Genomic DNA, 14,352 nt, shown 5'->3' with positions numbered 1-14,352 from the left:
GGTGGATGAATTCATTGCTGGGAATACATGATGATCTGTCAGTCTCTTCCAGATTTCTGAATTCTGTTCTGCCTTACCCAAAACACAGAGTCCTGCCCTTCCATCACATATCCTGGCATACTGTGAACTCTCACATGTGGGCTTTCATGACCTTAAAATACTATGTGGCCAATCTCTCAACCTCAAAAATTCTCTCTCTTTCTCTGTGATATGCCTAGACATGGGTACTCTATTTTGTAGGGTCTCAAGCAGGAGTTTACAGCTAAATCTATACTTTCCCCAAATGTTGATACAATGCAAATGTAAAAAAATAATAATGCTCGTTTCTCCACCTTGAAAAAATAAGGCATAGGATAAGAATAAGTGCTAAAATTCAGTGTCTGCCTGGGCATTACAACATAACAAAAATAACCTTTCCAAAGGAATCCTTGATTAAATGTGTCTGGTGTGGGCTGTGGGCAGATTTGCTTCCTCTGACAGGGATTTTGGGGAGTTTGGTAGGTACCGAATATCTGGTCTTTCTGACTATGAAGACCAGGGATTCATCCAAAGATAAATTGGGTTTACCCACATGAAAAGTGCTTAAGGGCACAAATCATCATTCCATATGAAAAGCCACATCAGATCTACAAAAAAATTATTCTGAACATAAGTAAGTAAACTCAGTACAACAGCCCCCTCTAGCGTGGTGGAAGTGCCCTCAGAGGAAGGGGGAACAACCACTTTCCTATTTCGGAAAGGTAAAAGTCCTATGTGTAGATTCTATCGCAGTAATATTAGTCTGGTTTTTAATTCTCCATCAGAAGTTTGAATTCCCTAAAGACGGGCAGTTTTTCTGTATGTGGGTTTCATGCTACCTGTAGTTCATTTTCCTTTTAACCAAACTACTAAAAATGCAATAAATATTACATAACTTATGACTAATACATGAAAAGACATAAAAATTAATTTGGTACTCCTTAAGAAATCTGTGATTAACAGACTAGGGACAAGATCAATCCTCAAATTAATTCACTAAAAATAATAAAACCTGATCAGAACACAGTCTAGGCACCAGAGCCTTGTTTCTGTTTTTCTTTTGTTTTTTGAAGGTGTCACTGATTTAAATACCATGACTGGGTTAGAAAGTTCCAGAATAATACCCTTCCATCATTTTGTGTGGACTTTGACTTGTGGGCTCTGTTGGTATATTCACTCATTTATTCAACTATTATTCTCTGAGTACTAACTATGCCCTGAGCACTCTGCTATGGGCTAGGAACAATGAAAAACAGGATAGACAAGAAGCTTAGAGTTGCTATTAATGCTATGCAGAAAGGCAAGTGTTTCTTAAAAAGAATGTCAGGAGCTTGCTTTAGACAGGGTGGTGAGGTAGGGCTACTTTGTGGAGGTGGCATTTACCTTGAGTGCTGAAGGACCAAAAGGAGATTGCCAGGAGAGGATCCAAGGAAACCTGCACATGAAAAGTTCCTGAAAGGGACAGGGCCTCAAGTGTCCCAGATGCTGACCAAGGCCAGAATGGCTGAGCAGAATGAAGAGAACAGGCAGAGGAAGCTGGAAAATTGTGAAGGGAATGGATTATGCCGGACTCTGCAGGTCTTGGAAAGGAATGTGTATCTTATTCTAGTTGTACGAGGAAGCCATTGAGAAGTTTGCGGCAGGTGACTAAAAGAATCTGATCTACATTTTCAAAAGGTGATTTTGGCTACTCTGTGGAGAAGGCATTGGAATGAGAAAAGTATGGGATCAGTTACAGAGACCAGTTAGAACGGCGGTGTCACAGTCCTGGCAAAAGAGGCTGGTAGCTTGCTTGGTTTTGCTTGAAACGGCAGTGGAGAAGGGAAGTAGCTGGGTCTGTAAAGACTCAACAAGCCCTGGTGATAGACTGATGTAGGTGGTGAGGGAAAGGAGAGCATGGAGGATGCCCAGGGGTTCTGGCTAATTTAGAAACTAGGTGAACGGTGACGCCATATACTGAGATGGAGGGAGCTAAAAGAGAACCAGGTTTTCAGGAGAAATGAAATGCTCCATTTTGAATGTGTTGTTTTCGACGCTTATGCATTATCCAAAAGGATCTGTCCAGTAGGGAGCTGGATATATCATTGGAGGACTCAGAGAAGTGGTGAGATTTTACAAGCCCAGTTGGTGAGCAAAGGAGAGTAGGGAAATAAATACATGGCACTTTGCTAACCAGGCTACCTTATGATGCTTCCAGCTAAAATATTCTCAACCTATTTTTAAATGTTGCAGAAATTAGAGGTGGGGGACAGGAGTGGAATATATACACTATCACAATTGACAACTAGGTCAACCAATGTTTTTGCATGTGAATATACTGTTTCCCAAGCAAAGCATAGCCAGCCTAGTTAACACATGATTAAATTGAGACTTGGAATGCAGTATCGTTGCCCTTCCTTGGCTGTTCTTAGATGGACATTAGATAGTTAATGGACATTAACAATGCCTCTGAAAGTCCAACTTGCTGTCCAGGTAGGGTTTTCCATTGATCAGCATGATCATACAAATGAACTGAATTACTTTTTGACTGACAACTACAAAATGGCTGCAGTAACTACATTTATAACAGAGTATGTGTATAAACATTTCCTCTTGGAATGTTCTCTCTCTCACTAAGGATAGAATTTGGTCACTCTTGTCCTTATGCACTTAAGTGATTTAAGCTACAGAGATGGGAAATACTATTATCAGCTAATATGGATTGAGCACTCACTATGTGTCATGTACTTTATGTACAGTAATTAATCTCCACAACAGTGTAATGCTGATAACTATTGCTATCCTCTTTATACAGGTTAGGAAATAGGCTTATAGAGTCAAGAAACACAGTCCATACTGGGTTAAATAGAGGATATGTTATATGGGGTACAAGTTACAAGGGTGTTCAAATGGGTGATGGGTAAACAGGGATGGTGAGACAACCTGAAGATTAGCAATACCAGGGAGTTACTCACAACCCAAGAGCTAGGGAAATACAAGAGGGAGGCCACATTACCTGAGGTCAGAAGTTAGGGAAGCCCAGCAGGGGTAGAATCACAGAGGAGACTCAGCCACATCTAGAGGAGATCTGACCCCAAACAGAGGGACACAGAGAGAAACAATGGTTTCTTTCTTTCTCCTACCTCCAATCTCCCTTTACTGCCTCCCATTGGCCAAAACTGACTGGAATCCAGTTGACAAGGAAGACTGGGATGTGGATTTGCATAAGCAGAGCAGAGGAAAGGGTAAAAGATGGATCTGTGAGTAAACAGGCAATAGACCAGCTTATAGAGGTTAAGTAACTTTCCCTTAGGTCACATAGGCAGCCTGACTTTAAATTCTGAGTACATAACACTCATCTATATTGTTTAATTATTATAAAAAGAAATAAGGCTTTGACGGAACATCCTATTTGACTCTAGTCAATACCTCAGTTAATATTTTATATATATATATAGAGAGAGAGAGAGTGAGAGTTACTCTCTCTCTATATATATATTATGTGTCTGTATAGGCTACATATATTTGATCTCATCTTTTTCTTTGGGATTCCAGTGGTGTTCTTTCTCTTTCTTTTGAATATACCAGAGTTTTAAAATATTATTTGTAATTCTTAAAAACAATAGCTAGGTTAGATGACTTCTCAGAACATATGCATTAGGTTAAGTGTATAAAGGGCACTGGGCTGGCTTTGCTCAGATACGTAATGCTCGTCAAGTCACCTCAACTCCCCAGGCCTCAGGTTCAACATGGGTAAAAATAAAAGTGTATTTTTTTTTTTTTTTTGAGACAGAGTCTTGCTCTGTTGTCCAGGCTGGAGTGCAGTTGCATGATCCTGACTCACTACAACCTCTGCCTCCTGGGTTCAAGCGATCCTCAGCCTCCTGAGTAGCTGGGACTACAGGCATGCACCACCACACCCAGGTAATTTTTGTATTTTTAGTAGAGACAGGGTTTCACCATGTTGGCCAGGCTGGTCTTGAACCCCTGGCTTCAAGTGATCCACCCGCCTCAGCCTCCCAAAGTGCTGGGATTACAGGTGTGAGCCACTGAACCTGGCCAGGAAAGGTGTATTTTTAATTATCCTTTAGGTCTTTTCCTGCTCTGTAGTCCCATTATACCATATTCAGGGAGAGGCCAAATCTTTTGTTTTGGCCTCCAGGAAAAATACTAAAACCAAAACCAAGACAAGCATCAACCACAACATCAAAAGTGAAGAAGGCCCCTGCATACCACAAGCCTGTGCTCACTGACCCAGCACACTTTTTCTTTTCTCTGACATTTGACTTTCACATCGATTGCACTTGTTCACACATCCTTTAGCACAGTATGACCCACAGTATGACAGTATGACCCATGGGATAAAGGGAATGTTTAAGTTGTTTATTAGACTTATGAATGTGACTCTAACATTCCTGCTCCCTAGGATGGTATTTTTAGCTGTATTAGGTCACACATTTTACTTGAGTTTACTGATTAGATAATCACAACCAGTCTTTCTGTTCAGTACTGTAAAACAATGGAATAAAAACAAACAACAATAACTATTATCTTCTTGCTTCTAATTGCTCTGTATTTTGCAATTGGCCAGTGTTGTAGGAAAATAACAAAATCTGTTTTTAAAAGTGCTTCGAGTTAAGAAAATAGAAAACATGTATCCCAAAGGAAAAAATAGAAAACATATTTATTAACCCCAAGGAAAAAAAAAACAACCATATTTCCACTTTGATAAAATGGCAACCACATGAGTTGTCCAAGAGATTATACGAGGTTAGATTACTAATGTGGAGAGTGGGGAGACAGAGAAATTCATTGACAGATGCTGAGAAATGAAGACTTATTGGATTCTGGTCTCCTAAACAGAAGAATGTGAGCTTTCCACCAGGACATAGTCATCAGAGCTTGGCCTCTCCGGTGACTTCTCAAGGAGTGTGGGGTGGGTTTGAGAGGGTGCTGACCTTCCCTTGATGTCTCCCTGCCTCTGTGGCCCATGAATTGCAGTGGCTGTTATGCCATCTCCCAGTTCCACAGAAAGAAAGTGCAATGCCAAGCTTAAAGTCTCCTGCCATTGTCTCCACTGCTTCCCTTTTGTCTGTATTTTGTGAGGTGAGAGAGGAAAGAATAGGACCATCTTTGTCGCTTGCCATTCATTCATTTGCTCACTTAGTAAACATTTATCCCCTGCATGCCATGTGTCTAGAACTGAGTTAACAACAGAACCTTGCCGTAGGTCAGGGCGAGATAATGAGGACCAAGGAGGCCCTGGTGTAAACACATCCCAAACGCAACCCTACAGATGCTTCAGAAAGAGGAAGATGAGTATTTGATTCCCCTTCGAGGCCATTTTTTGTTGATACATAATAATTGTACATATTTATGAGGTACATGTGATAGTTTGATACATGCATGCAATGTGTAATGATCAAGTCAGGGCATTTGGGATATCCATCACCTCAACCATTGATTAATTTTTGTGTGTGTGCTGGGAACATTCTAAATCTCTTCTAGCTATTTTGAAATACACAATAAATTATTGTTAACTATAGTCACCCTACTGTGCTATGGAGGCCATTTTGGCCTCATTTCCAATCAGAAATTAAATGGATGGCTCTGTAATGTGTTCCTTTTACACTGTCCTTCATCATCTTCAACTATAGCGGACTGACGTTTTAATGGCAATATGAGAGCTCAGAATAAAACTATCTTTTGATGACTCATTTAACTAACACTGAATTATAACAGAATCTCAGTGGATATGCACATGGCATCCACATAGTTTGAGAACAAATTCTTTTTGATCATTACTATTACCATCAATATAAAATTAATTTATACTCATGGACCACTGCATGTGAAGTGCTGTGGTTTTTTGTTTTCTGGTGTTGTGGGACACAAAGACAAATGCTTTCTGTAACTCGCAACTGGTTTCCTTTCCCTGTTGCCCTCCTCTTCTCTCTCCCCTTGCCCTGTTGATTTTCATTTAATTATATAATTCTGTAGCACAACTGGAGAGAAATTAAATGGCAGGACTCTGAGACACAGGGCTGGTCAGCCCTCGAAGTCACTAGAGAGAACCCCTAGGGAGAGTCAGGCACAATTCTGTGGCTCACAGTGTGCCTTCAGAGGGAATGATGTCTGCAGTAAGTTGGCCTCATATGCTTAGGGGATGGGGACAGGTAGGTAAAGTGACGCACGGGAGTTTATGTTTTTATTGCGTTTCCTTATGGACACAGAATTTGGCTAAAGTTGTATCAAAGGTCATATAAGGGGGAGATGGCTCAAGCAGCCAGCTTCAGTGTGGGGAAGAGTCTGTAGCCCCCTCCCTGCCACTTGCATTCACTCTGCACACATTTTCCATGCAATTCCATAAGCCATTTTCTGTGCTCACTGTGGAGACACCTTCTGAGGGTATTAAATGTCAGTCCCTTTTAGGGCTTGCTGAGATTGATCATTGCAGCATCTCCTAGGATCTTAAATCCTTGTCCTAAATTTCTTCGAGGAAAGCGGTTTTAGAAACAGGTGGAACCTGAGAAGTCCTGGATGACTATTAACTAGCTCAAAGCGTGTCTGGTATTTTCTAAATCCATTTGGAGATCAATTAACCATTTCTTTTGTGCAAACTGCTCCCTTCTGAAAGGTTTTTATGGGCTCAGAATGCCCATTACATTCTTTCCTTTCATGGTTTTTTGTTAAGTTCAGTTTTTTTCCCTTTACTAAAGTAGCCCTTTTTAATGGTCACATCAGTTTAGTGTTTCTTGGCTAAGGCAAATTGCTGTCACTTATGTGCTACCACTGCCTCAGGCCAGTTTTTTTTTTCTGTTGGTGTTTAACCTAATAACACACTTCTGTGTCTCTCCTAATGGCATCTTGGCGATGATAATGGGCAGAAGCTCAATTAGGAAACACTATGAATAATACAATTTAGTCTCTCAGAATGTGCAGGATTTCCTGAAACGACAAAGGGATTTCATTTTCCCTTGTTCCCTACCATTCTAAATCCCTTCCTTGTTTATGCTCCACCCGACCCACATCATTCTTCAAATACATTTCTCAGGTTATAAAAAGAGCATCGTACGTGAGCCAACTCCTTACCTATTTGCCAATCCCAGGGCACCTTTAACAGTTCCTTATGCTCCATTATAGCTCTGCAAATTCAAAGAAAATGAACCTGATGAGCAAGATTAGAATGCACTCTACTTTCTTTCTTCCCCCCCCCCCCCCCCCCCCACTTATCAGATGTATACAAATAATGAAGCAACCAGATGAATTTCAGAAAGAATTTTGGGTCATGCAGAAGCAAGTCTAATTAGGCAGACTGCGGTTTATCCCTGAAGAACCCGGTCGACCCAGTTGGTGTGTGAGGGTGTGCCATGGGGCCCTGGGGCGCTCAACCCTTCCTGCCCTTCTCACCCAAACAGTCTGCCTGCAGCCTTTGTTTCTGCTTGACAGATGCTTTCTGAAAAGCAAATGGTGAGGTTCAGAAAATGTCTGTGCTTGCAGGTTTAATCAATTTTCTGATTGAGCATTTTCTAGGGCAATGGTTCTCAAAGTTAAATGTACATGACAGCCATCTGGAGAGTGCGTTAAAATACACAGTTTCCTGGTCCCAACCCTAGAGATTCTGATTCAGAGATCCGGTGAGATCCATGGATGTGCATTTCTGGCAAGTTCTCATGTGATGTCAGTGCTGCTGGTCAGAGGACCATATTTTGAGAACCACTGATCTAGAAGAGAATGGGGAGGTGGTGTTGGCATCGCTCCACCAGCATTACTTTGATTCCAGTGAGTCCTCAATATATCCCACTTGCCAAGGACACCCTAGTGCCACTTCCATTATTTTGGTGGCATTGTCCCCCAAAGGGAACACTCAACTCTAATAGACTGTAACTGAAGCAAATGAGCACTAGATCTCTGAACATATTTTTTTGGACTCAAGAATAATAACCCACAAAAGAAGCCATCTATCTACAAAATGTTGGCTATGAATAGTTGAACTAGGTAATTCCTTTTCCTCTCACAAAGCTGAAGCACCAAATTTAGGAGCTTTAAAATGCCATCACTTTCAAAATGGACCCCAAATAAATCCTTCTCAGACTGTGCCTTGTTTGCTGTGAAGTTTTTCACCAGTATCTCAAGACACCAAAATTTGGAGGATTGTTGAAAACAGCCTATTTGTAAAACCTGTTTAAGGTGACGCCAAAATATCTTCCATAAATAATTTCAGAACCCATGCAATTAGAAAGTGCTTGCTTTGTAGAAAGAGATTGGTGAAATCAGCATTACCTGTTTGTAGAAAGGGATACAGTAAAATTTGACTGGAGGTTATACTATCATTCTTTATGTCTTTCATGAAGCTAAAATATTGGTCTTTACTGGTGGAGAATTGCTTTGATTGAAACTTGTTCTCATAACAAATTCTGAGGCAATAGTCAGTGATGACTTATATGTTCCAGTTGTAGAATTATTGCAAAACTGGTGCTTTTGACTTTGTAATGCTTAGAGAATGTCTGTATTATATCTTCACCTTTTTAAGGAAAATAGAAATGCTAAATTCTAAGAGATAAATTTGAAATATGGTCCACTCTTGCAAATCCACGGGCAGCAAAATCACATTTATAAAAGGGTAATTTTAAACTATAAGTTTTCTATTGGTGGTTGTCACTAGTAGACAGAATGTTCCTTTTTGGAAATGCATTGAATTGGGGCATTTATGCTTAGTTTTTCTACTTCTCTAAGTAATAACCCACTCATGGGTTTCAGATAATCAATCCTAATGCTTCTAATGCTTTCTTGCAAATTATCTACAATGTTTTATAAAACATTAAGTGTTTTGTAAAAATTTATATTAAACTCGTTTAATTTGGAGGTAATTTATTAATAAAGATATTGAGTTGGCAGATTTCATGAGTCCTTTGTACAGGAAGCTGGTGTCTGGATTCCAGCCTTGATTTTTACAACCCAAGAACAAAAATTGTAAGAATAAGTTTTGACAGTCCCTCTACTATTTATATTTCTTGTTATTTTTACTCACAATTGAATTCCACTGAAAAATGCTCCAAAGAGACCAATCATTCCCAGGAATTCCACTCGGCTCAGAGTTCGGATGATGTATTCTTCCCAGACGTTAGAAATACCATAGAGTGTGGCTCCTCCTAAGACCAGAAGGTCCCCTACCAGCTTATTTTCCCCTAGGAACCAACCAAACAAACAAACAGAGGGAGCATCATTAAAACTTTCTTAACAAGAATGTGGCATCAGCAAATTAAGCTTCCCTTGCCTATTCTATTTTGACATTTTTATAGAAGTCATGCAATTTCCAACTGAGATTTAGTAAAGTTTATCTGTGTTCTAGACATGTTCTGATATAAAAAGATTGCCTATGTTGACACAATTAGAAGTCTTCTCTAAGAAAGAGATCAGTCTCTTCCAGATCACACCCTCTCTACAAAGCCCACTATCTTCTGTCCAGGTATCAGATTTTCACTTACCAGATTTATACAAATATGAAGTGGCACGATCTCGGCTCACTGCAACCTTCACCTCCCAGGTTCTAAGGGATTCTCCTGCCTCAGACTCCAGAGTAGCTGAGATTATAGGCACTTGCCACCACACCTGGCTAATGTCTATGAATATATGCTAATACATGCACAAGTTATATTGGTTTCAGGACATTTTCCAGCAGTTTAGTGAACATGGTATAGAACAAACAGAAGCAGTATGCATTTCCACCCTCTGCTATTCTGGGAGGGAAGCTATAACAGAAGCCGTCAAGACTGCACTTTGATCATGGGCAAAATGTGTAACTGTTAGAAAATGAGAGTGAAAAGATTTATGGGTTGAAATTTTCAACTCCCCTGAAGTAAGTAACATAAGAGTGTAAATATATGTAATTCACTATCACATTAATATTTCTTCATTAAAAATTCTTTTTGTTTTAAACTCAATTTTGGGCTGGGCATGGTGGCACACGCCTGTAATCCTAGCATTTTGGGAGGCCGAGGCGGGTGGATCACCTGACATCAGGAGTTTGAGATCAGCCTGGCCAATATGGCAAAACCTTGTCTCTACTAAAACTACAAAAATTAGCCGGATGTGGTGGTGGGTGCCTGTAATCCCAGCTACTTGGGAGGCTGAGGCAGGAGAATCCCTCAGAACCCGGGAGGTAGAGGTTGCAGTGAGCCAAGATCGTGCCACTTCACTCCAGCCTGGGGGAAGAGTGAAATTCTGTCTCAAATAAATAAATAAATAAAATAAACTCAATTTTGGTTGATTTAAAACAAAATAAATGCTTTATCCAGGTATTTCCTAGAATTGGGCAAACTTCCCACTCCAGGAAGTATGGAGCCAGGCAAGGAGGAGAGGAGAAATAAGCAGCTAGAATGACCTCACTGGTGGGCCCTGTACCCAAGTGGTCTCTGGCTCCATCCTGCATAAGTCAGCAGTGCAGGAGCTCAGCTGACCTGCAGCTCTGGGGCAGTGGAAGTTGAGGATGGAAAGGGTGCTTACTCCAGCGTGATTCTAAGGAAAGGACTCACGATAGCTTAGTCCTGGATTCCCTGATGAGCCTGGGTTCTCACTGTTCAGTGGGGAGCACTGAGTGTTCTTTAGGTAGTGGCTTCACATCAAAGAATCTGGGCAGGGCTTGTGGAAAGACTTTGGCATGTGGTCCCCTTGGAAGATTCTATCTCTAAATGGTGCCACTTTTTCTAAGGCAACTTCCTTTTCCTGTCAAGGACTGGAGAGAGAGGGGAAGAGATCCTGAAGGCAGCATTGTGCTGGAGTCATCCTCAAGGGAATGGAGCTGAGAATGGGATTTTATGAGAGCTGGAAGTTCTCTTTGGGTTCATGGGGAGTTAGGCATCACTGCCCAGGAGATGAGCCGAGAATTTGATGAGGCCCTAATGAGAAACTAGACTTGGTGAGAGGTCCCTGGGCAGATCTTTTAGGAAAATTAAAGTTGCTGTGACAGAATATGAAATCTTTGGCAACCTGATTAATCTTTTTTATGTGTCAACTATAAAATAATGACAAACTTTTAATTTTAAGTAGTTCATCTGAAGAATGACCCATAAAATAGAATGTATCTATAACTAAAATTGTAAAATTATAATGAACATGATCCAGTCTCTTTTCACTCAGAAGACATTTTAGAATCTTGTGATGACATGGGGTCATTATTATGAATATCAATTGTTGTACTAGTGAAGTGTGGAAGTGCTGCATAATATAATTCTTGGTTAATAAAATTAATTTTTTAGAATGAATTGAAGAAAGCTAAATCATAATGAAATATTTTAATAGAAATTAGGGAAGCATCAATCTACCTTTTAAAAGTCCTAAAAAGAGGACACACTGTTTCAGTGAATAGTCTCGCCAATATTTTTCAAATGCCACACTGTTATGGCCTTTTCTGTTAACTAGCCTTTGACTGTAGGAAATATACTCATCAGTACTTTGAGTTTTCACCAATTCAGTAATAATTATTGATCATCACAACACAATTTTGTGTAACCACAAGTTCACAAGTATTTTCTAAGTTATCACTAACAAAAAGATTAAATATTATTTATTATAGTTTGCTGATAATTATATTTGTCAGTTTTTAAGTCATTTGAAAGTAGGTACATATACATATAACATACATTAAAATTTAGTTAATTAAACATAATTAAATTAACCAGAACATAATTTTAGCCAATTATATTATATAATGAAGTGTTTGATATAATAAAAAGTGTAGGAACTAAGACTAATATTTTGTGCCTAAAATTTGTATCTAGTTAACTGGAAATTATAACATATTGCATTAATAACACATAAAATATTAACATAGTTTATGCACAGTTAATGCAGTAGATACCTGACATGGTGATAGCAATTTTTGCACAATGTTCATGGGAAAGTTATGCTAGAACATCTGTCATTTATGTATGTATAAAACCACAATACATGATAATGATTTATACATTTTGGGTAAATGGACATGTTTAAAATTATGAAATGTCTACCCAAACCGATAGTTCTCTCCCTCCTCTGAATTTCACAGCATTGGTATCTGTCTATGGCACCCACCATATTCCACTCCTTGTCTGTTACTTGTTAACTTGTGTATCTCATCTCCCCGCAGCCAACTGTTCTCTTACAAATCATGGTTGAAGGGCAGAGACTGTGGCTCACTCAGCTGTATATTCTGTGTGGTCTCCAGCATGAATCCTGGACCATTATACATTCTCAATAAAAGGCTACATGAATTGAACTGACTGAACAGGTCTTAATACATCCTATGGTAAATGTTTTCAGTGAGAACAGCTTTCAATTTATTGGTTGGGTCTGATCACATCTTTATCACTTACTAGCTGTGTAATACTGGGCAAACTACAGAGTCTTTCTGAACTTCAGTTTCCTTATCTTAAAATTAGGTTACTGTGAGAATAAAATAAAATATGACATGTAAAATGCTTAGCATTGTATCTGACACTTAGTATGTGTTCACTAAATGGTAGTTTAAAAAAGAGAATAAATTATTTCCTGAAGCACCTGTCTCTTCGGTTTGGGCATTTCTCATTTTGGATTGCTCCTTGATTCTAATCAACCTAGTCATAATTGCTTTGCAAAAACTGGCTTTCCTTATTCGATTTTTGTTTAAGTACTAGAAACATCATGTTTGGAGACATGTTTGTGTATGCCTGGTGATGGGAGGAAAAAGGAAGGCTATTTGAAATCATGACTTACCACTAGGACAAGAAATAAATGGTGAGTTATACTATTCTGGAGTGTTGAAAGACTATTAGTGCAGTTCCTGAAAATGTTTCCATCCCATTGAATACAACTGCCTCTCAAATAGGGGGAACCAACTATCTTGTTTTCCTGGGACTCTGTTGGTTTTAGCACTAAAAGTTCCACATCTGTGGAACTTCTCCATTCTGGGCAACCTAGGGCAGTCACTTACACTAATTTACTATGATAAAACGTCTTTACATTTGTTGTAGAAGTCACAATTATGGAAAAATAAGGACTAAGTGTTATAGCAAAAAGAATAATGGCTAAATTTCATATCTGGGCCATGTAATTTGGTGATGGTGTGCCCTTAAACATATTGCTTATCTTCTCTGAGGCTTGATTTCTTCAGCTGCAAGAATGGCAATAAAAATTCTTTGCATAGTTAGGAGGATTAAATGAAATAATATATAATAAAGTACCTGACACCTGTGGGCACTCAATAAAAAACGTCATTTTTACTTGATTGTGTTTGATTACCTGGCTCCTTGAAAATAGTTTCTTTTCCTTGAAATAAATATAAAATTAAGTGTAATAAAAAATTATTGTTGGCATCTAACATCTTTGATAAATGAACTAAAAGATGCAATAAATGTATTGTGTTAGAAAAGGATATTTTGAAGGGCAAGAAGGATATTTCATAACAAGGAGCTATTTTGATTAGGTTTTATCTTAATCTTATTACCTTCTAACCTTGCCTTTTATATCCATTAAGTTTTCCCAGGCAAGTAGAGAAGTCCTGGTGCTGAATCTTTTCAACTTTACTAAGCCATTTTTACACACTCCAACACATCTATAATAGTTATAATATTCTCAGAAGCCACTTCTATTGCCTGTTGCCCTGCACATCAGTAAATGCAGAGATGGTCTTTCGGAGGAGGCCTATACTGCTGACATGGAGCCAAGGTGACAAAGAGAATACACATATTAAGCCCACTGATTTTTTACCAGTAAGCCTGGAAAAGACATTTCCTTCAAGTGAGCTCAAAGGCGTGGAAGTGTCCTATAGCGGGTGATCCGTTGTACACGTGACACACATAGAATGAGAACATAAGTGCTGTTTGCATCCTTCTCACCACATATACCACTCTATAGTCTCTAAGGCAGAGTCTTCCAGGCTGGGGACTAGGATGCTTTCTCTCCACCTCTGTCTAGAGTGGGAAAACTTGCTGGTCAAGTTTCATCAAAAGCCCTATTCCTGGCACATCATTCTGTGCCCTGAAACTTATGTTTTGTACATGAAGTACTTAATGCCATCTAAGAAGTTTCCTTCAGCCAGACTTAAATCAAAACAAAGAATTTCTGGATAGCCAATGAAGAAACATGCTGACGAAGTGGAATTAAAGCAATTGCTTTAATTATAACGAAGTCAAAGAAACTTTGAAAGGGCCGACATCAATGTGCTTGGAGACAGAATTGTCAAAATCCCAAACGAAGATGAAACATAGATTAAGCATTATAAAAAGGATGAAGTCAGACAGTCTCTTTTCCTGTGCAAAACTGTTAATACAGTGATGATAATTTTATTATTATTGTGATTTTCTTGAGATAGAGTCTTGCTCTGTTGCCCAGGCTAGA

At 39.1% G+C, this 14,352-nt stretch overlaps 1 protein-coding gene across 2 annotated transcripts in view; it reads right to left on the bottom strand.

Annotated features, from left to right (window-relative positions):
- The window catches only part of SLC35F1 (solute carrier family 35 member F1), a 415,309-nt gene that overhangs the window by 32,862 nt on the left and 368,095 nt on the right, over window positions 1-14,352 (bottom strand). For both annotated transcript variants that reach the window (XM_063666534.1, XM_054493075.2), the window contains exons 5-6: window positions 9,029-9,185; window positions 7,090-7,142 (exon numbers count right to left, since the gene is read on the bottom strand). In XM_063666534.1, the coding sequence (XP_063522604.1) occupies window positions 7,090-7,142; window positions 9,029-9,185 (210 nt within the window). The remainder of the gene's footprint in view (window positions 1-7,089; window positions 7,143-9,028; window positions 9,186-14,352) is intronic.

The sequence above is a fragment of the Pongo pygmaeus genome, chromosome 5 (assembly GCF_028885625.2).
Source record: "Pongo pygmaeus isolate AG05252 chromosome 5, NHGRI_mPonPyg2-v2.0_pri, whole genome shotgun sequence".
NCBI lineage: Eukaryota > Metazoa > Chordata > Mammalia > Primates > Hominidae > Pongo > Pongo pygmaeus.
This window is presented reverse-complemented; position numbering and strand designations above follow the sequence as displayed.